General features: G+C 34.2%; 1 protein-coding gene across 7 annotated transcripts in view; it reads right to left on the reverse strand.

Moving 5' to 3' along the window:
- The window catches only part of MYO9A (myosin IXA), a 286,549-nt gene that overhangs the window by 217,341 nt on the left and 56,677 nt on the right, over positions 1 to 12,531 (reverse strand). For all 7 annotated transcript variants that reach the window (XM_068554851.1, XM_068554866.1, XM_068554884.1 and 4 more), the window contains 2 exons: positions 6,809 to 6,903; positions 4,131 to 4,193 (listed from right to left, as the gene is read on the reverse strand). In XM_068554851.1, the coding sequence (XP_068410952.1) occupies positions 4,131 to 4,193; positions 6,809 to 6,903 (158 nt within the window). The remainder of the gene's footprint in view (positions 1 to 4,130; positions 4,194 to 6,808; positions 6,904 to 12,531) is intronic.

The following is a 12,531-nucleotide window of genomic DNA, read 5'->3' on the forward strand; positions in this document are numbered from 1 at the left end:
ACTCATCAAGAAAAAAAGGGAGAAGACTCAAATCAATAGAATGAGAAATGAAAAAGGAGAAGTAACAACTGACACTGCAGAAATACAAACGATCATGAGCGATTACTACAAGCAACTATATGGCAATAAAATGGACAACCTGGAAGAAATGGACAAATTCTTAGAAAAGCACAGCCTTCTGAGACTGAACCAGGAAGAAATAGAAAATATAAACAGACCAATCACAAGCACTGAAATTGAAACTGTGATTAAAAATCTTCCAACAGACAAAAGCCCAGGACCAGATGGCTTCACAGGCGAATTCTATCAAACATTTAGAGAAGAGCTAACACCCATCCTTCTCAAACTCTTCTAAAATACAGCAGAGGGACGAACACTCCCAAACTCATTCTAGGAGGCCACCATCACCTTGATACCAAAACCAGACAAAGACGTCACAAAGAAAGAAAATTACAGGCCAATATCACTGATGAACATGGATGCAAAAATCCTCAACAAAATACTAGCAAACAGAATCCAACAGCACATTAAAAGGATCATACACCATGATCAAGTGGGGTTTATCCCAGGGATGCAAGGGTTCTTCAATATACGCAAATCAATCAATGTGATACACCATATTAACAAACAAAAGGAGAAAAATCACATGATCATCTCAATAGATGCAGAGAAAGCTTTCAGCAAAATTCAACACCCATTTATGATAAAAACCATCTAGAGAGTAGGCATAGAGGGAACTTACCTCAACATAATAAAGGCTATATATGACAAACCCACAGCCAACATCATCCTCAATGGTGAAAAACTGAAACCATTTCCACTAAGATCAGGAACAAGACAAGGTTGCCCACTCTCACCACTATTATTCAACATAGTTTTGGAAGTTTTAGCCACAGCAATCAGCAAAGAAAAAGAAATAAAAGGAATCCAAATCGGAAAAGAAGAAGTAAAGCATCACTGTTTGCAGATGACGTACTATACATAGAGAATCCTAGAGATGCTACCAGAAAACTACTAGAGCTAATCAATGAATTTGGTAAAGTAGCAGGATACAAAAGTAATGCACAGAAATCTCTTGCATTCCTATACACTAATGATGAAAAATCTGAAAGTGAAATTAAGAAAACACTCCCATTTACCATTGCAACAAAAAGAATAAAATACCTAGGAATAAACCTACCTAAGGAGACAAAAGACCTGTATGCAGAAAATTATAAGACACTGATGAAAGAAATTAAAGATGATACAAATAGATGGATGAGATATACCATGTTCTTGGATTGGAAGAATCAACATTGTGAAAATGACTCTACTACCCAAAGCAATCTACAGATTCAATGCAATCCCTATCAAACTACCACTGGGACTTTTGACAGAACTAGAACAAAAAATTTCACAATTTGTATGGAAACACAAAAGACCCCGAATAGCTAAAGCAATCTTGAGAAAGAAAAACGGAGCTGGAGGAATCAGACTCCTGGACTTCAGACTATACTACAAAGCTACAGTAATCAAGACAGTATGGTACTGGTACAAAAACAGAAATATAGATCAATGGAACAGGATAGAAAGCCCAGAGATAAACCCATGCACATATAACCATATGTTATATGGTTATATGTTATAGGAGGCAAGAATATACAATGGAGAAAAGACAGCCTCTTCAATAAGTGGTGCTGGGAAAATTGGACAGCTACATGTAAAAGAATGAAATTAGAACACTCCCTAACACGATACACAAAAATAAACTCAAAATGGATTAAAGACCTAAATGTAAGGCCAGACACTATCAAACTCTTAGAGGAAAACATAGGCAGAACACTCTATGACATAAATCACAACAAGATCCTTTTTGACCCACCTCCTAGAGAAATGGAAATAAAAACAGAAATAAACAAATGGGACCTAATGAAACTTAAAAGCTTTTGCACAGCAAAGGAAACCATAAACAAGACCAAAAGACAACCCTCAGAATGGGAGAAAATATTTGCAAAGGAAGCAACTGACAAAGGATTAATCTCCAAAATTTACAAGCAGCTCATGCAGCTCAATATCAAAAAAACAAACAACCCAATCCAAAAATGGGCAGAAGACCTAAATAGACATTTCTCCAAAGAAGATATACAGATTGCCAACAAACACATGAAAGAATGCTCAACATAATTAATCATTAGAGAAATGCAAATCAGAACTACAATGCAGTATCATCTCACACTGGTCAGAATGGCCATCATCAAAAAATCTACAAACAATAAATGCTGGCGAGGGTGTGGAGAAAAGGGAACCCTCATACACTGTTGGTGGGAATGTAAATTGATACAGCCACTATGGAGAACAGTATGGAGGTTCCTTAAAAAACTTAAAATAGAACTACCATACGACCCAGCAATCCCATTACTGGGGATATACCCTGAGAAAACCAGAATTCAAAAAGAGTCATGTACCACAATGTTCACTGCAGCTCTATTTACAACAGCCAGGACATGGAGGCAACGTAAGTGTCCATCATCGGATGAATGGATAAAGAAGATGTGGCACATATATACAATGGAATATTACTCAGTCATTAAAAGAAATGAAATTGAGTTATTTGTAGTGAGGTGGATGGACCTAGAGTCTGTCATACAGAGTGAAGTAAGTGAGAAAGAGAAAAACAAATACCGTATGCTAACACATATATATGGAATCTAAAAAAAAAAAAATGGTCATGAAGAACCTAGGGACAAGACGGGAATAAAGACGCAGACCTACTAGAGAATGGACTTGAGGACATGGGGAGGGGGTAGGGTAAGCTGGGACAAAGTGAGAGAGTGGTAGTGTATATATGGAGATATATACACTACCAAATGTAAAACAGATAGCTTGTGGGAAGCAGTCGCATAGCACAGGGAGATCAGCTCAGTGCTTTGTGACTAGCTAGAAGGGTGGGATAGGGAGGGTGGGAGGGAGGGAGACGCAAGGGGGAAGAGATATGGGGATATACGTATACGTATAACTGATTCACTTTGTTATATAGCAGAAACTAACACACTATTGTAAAGCAATTATACTCCAATAAAAATGTTAAAAAAAAAAAATACTAGCAAGCCAAATCCAGCAACATGTAATAAGGATTATACATACATCTACAAATCAAATCTAGCAAGGTAACAGAGAATCAGTTTATATAAGCTCTGGATACTCTCCTGTCGTTGATTCTTCAAAACCAAGGAAACCAGGCTTATATCACTACCACTCTATTAAAATGTGTTAGAAAAAGTTACTAATAACCTTCTAATAGCAGTATCTGTTAGCTCTACACGTCTTTAGGAGACTATTCTCTTCCCCAAACTCTCTTCCCTTCATTCTGAAACATCTCTAAGTCAGATTTCCTCATCAGCTAGCCACAAAAAACTTAACAGAAAAGTCTGAGTTCTAGTCCTAAGCTTGCAGGTAATTAATTATGATAATGTTTAATGAAATTTTATTATATATAAGGACTACACTGAGCATTTTATAACGTTATTTCATTTAATCCTCTAAACAACTTTAGGATAGTTTTCCACCTGTAAAATGAGAAAAAGTATCTAAGAAGCAGAGAAGTTAGGTGAGATGCCAAAAGCATATCCAATATTTGAATATAGGTTTGTTTAACTTCAAACTCTGGCTCTTCATTTTGTCTCATTATAACATGAAGCAAATCATTTACCTCTCTGATATTTGGCTTCCTCATCTAAAGAAAGTTACATATATGTCATCTCTGAAATTCCATATACCTCAAAGATTACAATGAAATTAGGAGCTTTATTAAAAACTTTTCTCAAATTAGAGAAAGAATACCAAGATGTGACAAAAGGTCCAAAGGCAAAACGCTCACAAAACGATACCACCTGAGATACCACTATTTTCCTGTTCTGCTGGTTTGCCTAGAATTTAGAACGGACAACATTTCTATATACCCATTAAAAAAAAAGACCTCCTAGCAGCTTCTTAAAAAGTACAGTATTCTGCCCATGAGAGAAATAGCAATTATATATAAAGTTATACATGGTATAAACTGAATTAAAGGTCATAATATACAAAGATCTGAAAAGTCAATCTACATGATACAAACGTTAACTCGATCTAATTACACAAATTAAAATATGTACCGTTCATTATGCTCTTGATAAACAAGTCTGGACTTCTCCAGTAGATACTTTTCAACATAGGCACTAGAAGAAAAATAAAATTGATTGATATAAATAATAATGTTTAATATAAGGTAGACAAATATTTTATCAGAGAAGATGCAAAAGTATAAAGAATACTATCCAGAGTACATGTACCACCGGTGTTGGTGGTATAGTGGTGAGCATAGCTGCCTTCCAGAGTACATTTACCACTATAATTGTGTCATGGACACTCTTAGTGTCATCCACATTAAGTTCATAAACTCCTAGGTCTTTTTTTTTTTCTTTCAATAAAGCAAAATAAAGTCAGAAGTTCAAAACATGGCACATAAGACCCTCCCGTGACAAAGACTTTACTTTCTTTCCAGGCTCAATACCACTGTACATTCTTTGTCACCCTCCCGTGACAAAGACTTTACTTTCTTTCTAGGCTCAATACCACTGGACATTCTTTCAGATATTATAGTTTGACCAGACTACTAAATAAGGCTCAAAGATATACTTTTTTATATATCCATGCTGTTGCCACATTCTGGAATAAATTCTGGTAAATAAGTTTATTATTTACCAATTTACTCAGTAAGTATTCATTAACTGGGCACTGTGCTAAAGCACTGTTCAAATACAGACAGATACAAACAGAAGTAAGTGACACACTACCTGTCCTCAAGGGGCTTACAAACTAGTGGAGAAAATAGGTAAACTAGCAGCTATCATGCTGAATTGATAGGGTTTATTTTACAGCAATGACCAGAATATTATGGATGTACCAAGAGAGACACATAAGATTCAATCCAAGAAGGAAAAAGGACGTAAGGAAGAACTCGCATAGAGGGTGAGTACATAGCACTTATTAATATGGATACAGAAATCATAAATAAAAACTAGCAAGCAGAACACAACAACCAGTTTACATATGTATGTGTATAAATATGTCTGTGTGTGTATGTCTGTGGGTGTTTGTGTCTTTGTATTGACCAAGTGAGATTTTCTTTCCCCAGGAATGCAAAATAATGATAATATTAATAGATCCAAAAATGAAGATCAAACTAATTTCCATAGATGCCAAAAAGGCCTTTCATAAAATACAATAGCCATTACTGACAAAAACACTCAAAGAAAATTAAAATCAATGTTTAATTCATTAACACAATAAAATGTCCTAAAGCCAGTATTCTACTTAGTGAAGAAGATTAAAGGCATTCACACAAAGGTCTAAAACAATATTATCACAGTATAGGAGGTATGTAATCAGACAAGATAGAAAATAATCAGAGATATAAGGAACAGGAAAAAAATTTAAAGTATTTATTTATGCAGATATTATAATACACCTAGAAATGTTAAGAGAAACAACAGTAAAACTAATATAAACAATATAAACTCAAGTTATAACAAGATATAAAATTAATATAAAAATCAGTAGCCTTCACATATACAAATAATGTGCAATTTCAGAAGATATAATGCAAGAGAAAAATCACACTTTTAATAACAACAAAACATTAAAAATAAAATAAGATACTTAGGAATAAACTCAACAAGAAACATAAAAAAACTATAAAACACTTCTAAAAAGCATAAAGATGTCCATTATCCAAAAATTTATTAGTCCAATAAAACCAAGCCATGAAAGACATGAAAGATCCTTCAATGCCTATTGCTAAGGAGCAAAGAATCCAATCTGTAAAGGCTATATACTATATAATTCCAACCATGTGACATTCTGGAAAATGCAAACCTATTAAATAGACAGTGAAAAGATCAGTGGTTGCCAAAGGTTAGTGGGTGGGAAGGGATGAACAGGTGGAGCACAGGGATTTTTAGGGCAGTGAAACTATTCCATATAATATTGTCATGGTGAATACATACCTTTATACATTTATCAAAGCCCATTCCAGGTACAACACAAATGGAATACACTAATGCAAGATATTATTAAGAGGGGAAACTGGGGGATAGGGTGAAGAGGTATATGGGAACTCTCTGTACTGTCTATTCATTTTTGTCATAAACCTAAAACTGTTCTAAAAATAGTCTATTAATTTTTTTAAAGTTATAAAGAATATTGCTGGCACAACCAGAGGACTCTGATCACAGACTGTATAATAAGAATTATTATTATGACAAAATTAAATATCTTAAGTATCAAATAGTATTAGGGCTCAAGAGGGAGGGGATATGGGGATATATGTATACATATAGCTGATTCAGTTTGTTGTACAGCAGAAACTAACACAACACTGTAAAGTAATTATACTCCAATAAAGATATTTAAAAAAAATAGTATTAAGTAAGGAAAATGTCATTGTGGTTGCTTTAGGAAATACAGTAATTAGGGGGTCAAGTTACCTGCCCAACTTACTCAAAAACAATTTTTTAAAAATGAATGTACAAATAATATAGAAAGATAAAGCAAATGCATATAACTGTTAAAAACTTATAAATCTAAGTTAAGGGTGTATGGGGGTTACACTATTCTAGAACTTTTCTCAGGTTTGAACTTTTCCAAAAGAAAGAAATAATTGAGAAGAAAAAAATTTAATATAAACACTAATGTCACTATTCTCATTAAAAAGCAAATGAACAACCTATGGTTTATGAAGGGGCAATGGCAAAAATATAAACATGCTCCAAAGCCTGCTACTGCTACTTACCCAAGTACAGTGCCTGTTTCTTGGTAATTTACTTGAATAAACTTGCCAAAACGACTTGAATTGTTATTATGAGCTGTCTTTGCATTTCCAAAGGCCTGTCAAAATAAAGAGTTCTCATTAATTTTATTTTTTAAAAATGGAAAATCCTGCTTAGATCAGCTCAAAGAGAAAATAATGTTAAAGAGATAGTAGAAAAGCAATTCACTTTCATAGTTCAGGTAAAGTAAAAGAAAGCAACTAATATTTGAAATGAAACCAAGTAGACTGTATTTTATGCTATTCAGTAAAATAAATCTTAATTTTAAAAACTTATTGCTCATTACAAATCAGATTTCACTTTCACATTCCAGAGCCAGCAAATATTCTTGATATATTTATACATATATATTTTTTAAATCTTGCTTAACTGAAATAGCAATGGGCTAGGAAAAGAATAATTACATCAAAAGAATTACAATTCTAGGGCTTCCCTGGTGGCGCAGTGGTTGAGAATCTGCCTGCCAATGCAGGGGACACGGGTTCGAGCCCTGGTCTGGGAAGATCCCACATGCCACGGAGCAACTGGGCCCGTGAGCCACAATTACTGAGCCTGCGCGTCTGGAGCCTGTGCTCCGCAACAAGAGAGGCCGCGATGGTGAGAGGCCCGCGCACCGCGATGAAGAGTGGTCCCCACTTGCCGCAACTAGAGAAAGCCCTCGCACAGAAACGAAGACTCAACACAGTCATAAATAAATAAATAAATAAATAAATAAATAAATAAATAAATAAAAGAACGTGAATTTCTTTAAAAAAAAAAAAAAAGTAAAATTTAAAAAAAAAAAAAAAAAAAAAAGAATTACAATTCTAGAACAGTATAAAGGAAATAAAGTTTCATTACATAATGTACTATGCTTTATTGTATCTACTTAAAACAAAATGACAGTACTATTTTAGAGTGAATGAAAAATATATGTTTCCTAAGTTATAACCAAAAGTATACACCATGCAATGAAATATTACCTAGCAATAAAGATGGAACTACTGGTACGGACATCAACACTGACAAATATTAAACATTATGCTAAGTGGAAGAAACCATACACAAGAGTACATATTGTAATGTGAAATTCTAGAAGAGTCAAAACAAGAGTAACAAGAAGCAGATTAGAAGCTGTCTGGGAATGGGGATGGGGGTGGGAAATGTCTACAAAAGGACACAAGGGGTAATGAAAATATTCTATGCTTGATTGTATGATGGTGGTTACAGGGTATATGCATTTATCAAAATTCACTAAACCATACATTTTAAATGGCTACATTTTATTTCAAGTTATATCTCAGTAAAATTTAACTTTAAATTTAAAAGAAAGAACCCACTGTTGAACTCACATATTCAACAACTTAAATGAAATCTTCAAGACATAATGCTGAATAAAAGAAGCCAGTCTCCAAACACTACATGCTGTATGATTCCATTTATATGACATTTTGGGAAAAAAAAAAACAACAACCAGCAATGAAGAACAAACAAGTAGTTCCCACAAGTTATGGGAGGATGGGAGGGCAGAGGGTACGAAGATAAGGAATGGCATGAGGGAGCTTCCTGGGGTAGTGGAACTACGCTGTACCTACACCCATAAATGGTTACACAAATTAATATGTTTACAATTCATAGAATTTTACTGTAAAGTTATTTCTTTTAATTTTAATATCTACTTTTTAAAGTAAATCATTAAAAAATAAAGGCAAATAAGAGACAATTTCAGATATACAAATCTGAAAATATTTATCGTAAGTGAACCCACACTAAAAGAACTAAGGAAGTCCTTCATGCAGAAGGAAAATGCTATCATGTTCAAATATGGATCAACGTAAGGAATAGAGAACAGTAGAAATAGTAACCACATGAGTAAATATATAAAATACATTTTATTACTTAGACCTCTTGAAAAGATTACTGAGGATGAGATCAGAGAAAATGGTAAAGATCTCTGAAATTCCTCTCCCCTTCATAAGACAAATAAGACTAACAAAAATTGTTATTTGTCAAAAGTAACATCAACTTTCTGATGATTCTAGAAATTAACAAGGGCTTGGAATAATCCTTTGTAGAAGAACATTTAATCAAGGAAAACAGCTGGATCTCGGTAAGAAAAGCAGGTACTGGTGGCATTTTAACTTACCTGATTACCAATTCCCTCTCCCTAGCTCCACACTGAAAAGAAAACTGACACCCTACAATTACAGGGTTTTTTTAAAAGAGCAGTCTAGCCTAGAAGCCACTGGAAAGATCAGACTAGGGTTAGAGTTAAAGCCTTGTCCCACAGTTAACTCACAATTTGACCTATCTGGCATTTTCCTAGAAAACCTCATTCAAAGGGCTATCTTTCTGTGACCTGACTTGAAGATCACTCACTGAGAACAACCTTTTCCCACAGGTGTGTTTGTTAAAAAAAAAAAACTAAAAAATAGAGTTGCCATGTGATCCACCAATCCCACTCCTGGGCATACGTCCGGAGAAAACTCTAATTTGAAAAGATACATGCACCCCTATATTCATAGTGGCACCACTTACAATAGCCAAGACATGGAAACAACCTAAATGTCCATGGACAGAAGAATGGATAAAGATGTGGTATATATACACAAAGGAATACTACTCGGCCATAAAAAAGAATGAAATAATGCCATTTGCAACAACATGGATGGACCTAGAGATTATCATACTAAGTGAAGTCAGAAAGAGAAAGACAGCAATATCATGTGATACCGCTTATATGTAGAATCTAAAATATGACACAAATAAACTTATTTACAAAATAGAAACAGACTCACAGGCATGGAGAACAAATTTGTGGTTACCAAAGAGGAAAGGGGGTGGGAGAGGGATAAATTTGGAATTTGAGATTGGCAGATACACACTACTACATATAAAATAAATAAACAACAAGGACCTATTGTATAGCACAGGGAACTAACTATATTCATATCTTGTAATAACCTATGATGGAAAAGAATATGAAAAAGAATATGTGTATATATGTATAAGTGAATCACTCTGTTGTACACCAGAAACTAACACAACATTGTAAATCAACTATATTTCAGTACCAAAAGAGAGAGCGAGAAAGAGAAAAAAAGGAAAAAAAAAATGGTGATGCAGTGGTTAAGACTCCACGCTACCAATGAAGGGTGCCAGGTTCGATCCCTGGTCAGGGAACTAGATCCCACGTGCATGTCATAACTAAGAGTTCACATGCCACAACTAAGGAGCCGGCGAGCTGCAACTAAGGAGTCCACGCACCGCAACTAAGGAGCCCGCCTGCCTCAACTAAGGAGTCCACGTGCCACAACTAAGGAGTCCACGTGCTGCAACTAAGTAGCCCACATGCCTCAACCAAAGAGTCAGAGAGCCGCAACTAAGGAGCCCGTGAGCCGCAACTAAGACCCAGTGCACCCAAATAAAATAAATACTAAAAAAAAAAAAGAAATGGTGAGAGCAGACATCTGTGACTTCTTTCTGATCAAAGGGAGAAAGCTTTCAGTCTTTCACCACTAAGTATGTTGTTAACCTATAATTTTTAATAGGTGTTTTTAATCAGATTGAGAAAGTTCCTTCCTATTCCTAGTTTGTTGAGAGTGTGGTTTTTTTTGTTTGTTTGTTTTGTTTTTTTAATCATGAAAGGGTGTTGTTTTTGTCAAATGCTTTTTCTGTATCTATTCTGATGATGGTGTGGCTTTTGTCCTTTAGTCTATTAATATTGTATAATATATTTATTTTTGTATTGTTTAACCAAACTTTCATTCCTTAATAGAAATCCTACTTTACCATGGTGTATACTTCTTTTTATATTTTGCTGAATTAAGTTTGCCAGTATTTCTTTAAGAATGTCTGTGTTTCAAGGGATATCAGTCTGTAATTTTCTTTTGTTGTGGTGTCTTTGTTTAATTTTGGTATCAATGAAATATTTTGGGCCTTATAAAATTAGAAAGTGTTCCTCCTTCCTGTTCTATTTCTTGGAAGAATTTTTGAAGGATTTGTGTTAATTCTTCTTTAAATGTTTAGTAGAATTCATCAGTGAAGTCATCTGGTCCTGGGCAATTTTTTTTTTTTTTTTTGGAAGTTTCTGACTGCTAAGAAACAGACTCATAGACATAGAAAACAAACTTATGGTTACCAAAGGGGAAAGGGAGTGGAAGAGGGAGAGGGATAAATTAGGACTTTGGGATTAACAGATACAAACTATATACTATATATAAAATAGATAAACAACAAGGTCCTACTGTATAGCACAGGAAACTATATTTAATATCCTGTAATAAACCATATGGAAAAGAATGTGAAAAAGAATATGTATGTATATGTATAACTGAATCACTTTGCTGTACACCCGAAACTAACACAACACTGTAAATCAACTATACTTCAATAAAAAAATTAAAAAATAAAAAAATTTAAATTTAAATTTTAAAAAAGAGAGGGTTAAACCTGGGAAAAATGTATATATATTTTCAAAACATGTCTGATAAAAGATCTGCACCCAGCATACACAAAGAACTCTCAAAACACAACAATAACAAGTTGGGCAATAGATTCTGACAGACACTTCACCAAGGAACATATATACGTTGCAAATAAACACATGAAAAGGTGCTCACATCATTAGTTATTATAGAATGCAAATTAAAATCATGAGATACCTTTGTATACCTATTTGAATGGCTAAAATCAGAAAGAATGACTATATCAAGGGTTAGCAAAGATATGGAATAACTGAAACTGTATATACTGTTTGGTGGGAATATAAAATGGTATGTACAATTTATACATAAGTTTGGCAGTTTCTTTAAAAGTTAAACACATACCTATCATATGACCCAGTCATTCCACTCCTAGCTATTTACCCAAGAGAAAAGACAGCATATGTCCACACAAAAACTTGAATACTTCATGTGTTATATAGCCAGAAACTGGAAACAACGTGTATGTCCATCAAAAGATGAATGAATAAACAAAGTGTGGTATATCCATACAATGGAATACTGTCTTAGCAAAAGGAATCAATTATTGACACACACACAAAGTAATTAAACCAAGTAAGAGAAGTCAAACATAAAATAGTACATACTACATGATTCCATTTATATAAAATTATAGAATGTACAGACTAACCTACAGTGACAGAAAGCACATAAGTGGTTTCTTATAGATGAGTGGGCTAGAAAGGGTGAGAAAGAGGCATTACAAAGGTATATGAGAACACTTTAGGGATAATGGATATGTTCAGTATCTTGATTGTGGTGGTGGTTTAATGGGTATGTATCAATATATATGTCAAATTTATCCAATTGTACACTTTAAATATGTGCAATTATACCTCACAAAAATCTCTTTCAAAAAACAAGTAATATTACCTTTCCTTTCAGCTCTAAAACAAAAATAGTGTATTCTCTTTCCTTTCTACCCTTGATGGTATTACTTCTAAAACACAGAACTAAAAAATCTTTCCCATATTCTCTGCGTTTTCAAAAATGAACGCTTAGAATTTCAATCCTAGGCACAGATTTTAAGGCTGCAAAGATAAAAATATATTAACAAGACTATATTCCCCAACTACCTATTTCCACAATCCAATACAGACAGGAGTCCTGCCCCTGCTATCTCCCTTTACAGGGGGATATATCTGACTCCAATCAACTTTCCTTTGCATCCTTTGAAATGGCCCAAAGACATCCTTTGAAAA

Source organism: Eschrichtius robustus, chromosome 1 (assembly GCF_028021215.1).
Source record: "Eschrichtius robustus isolate mEscRob2 chromosome 1, mEscRob2.pri, whole genome shotgun sequence".
Lineage (NCBI taxonomy): Eukaryota > Metazoa > Chordata > Mammalia > Artiodactyla > Eschrichtiidae > Eschrichtius > Eschrichtius robustus.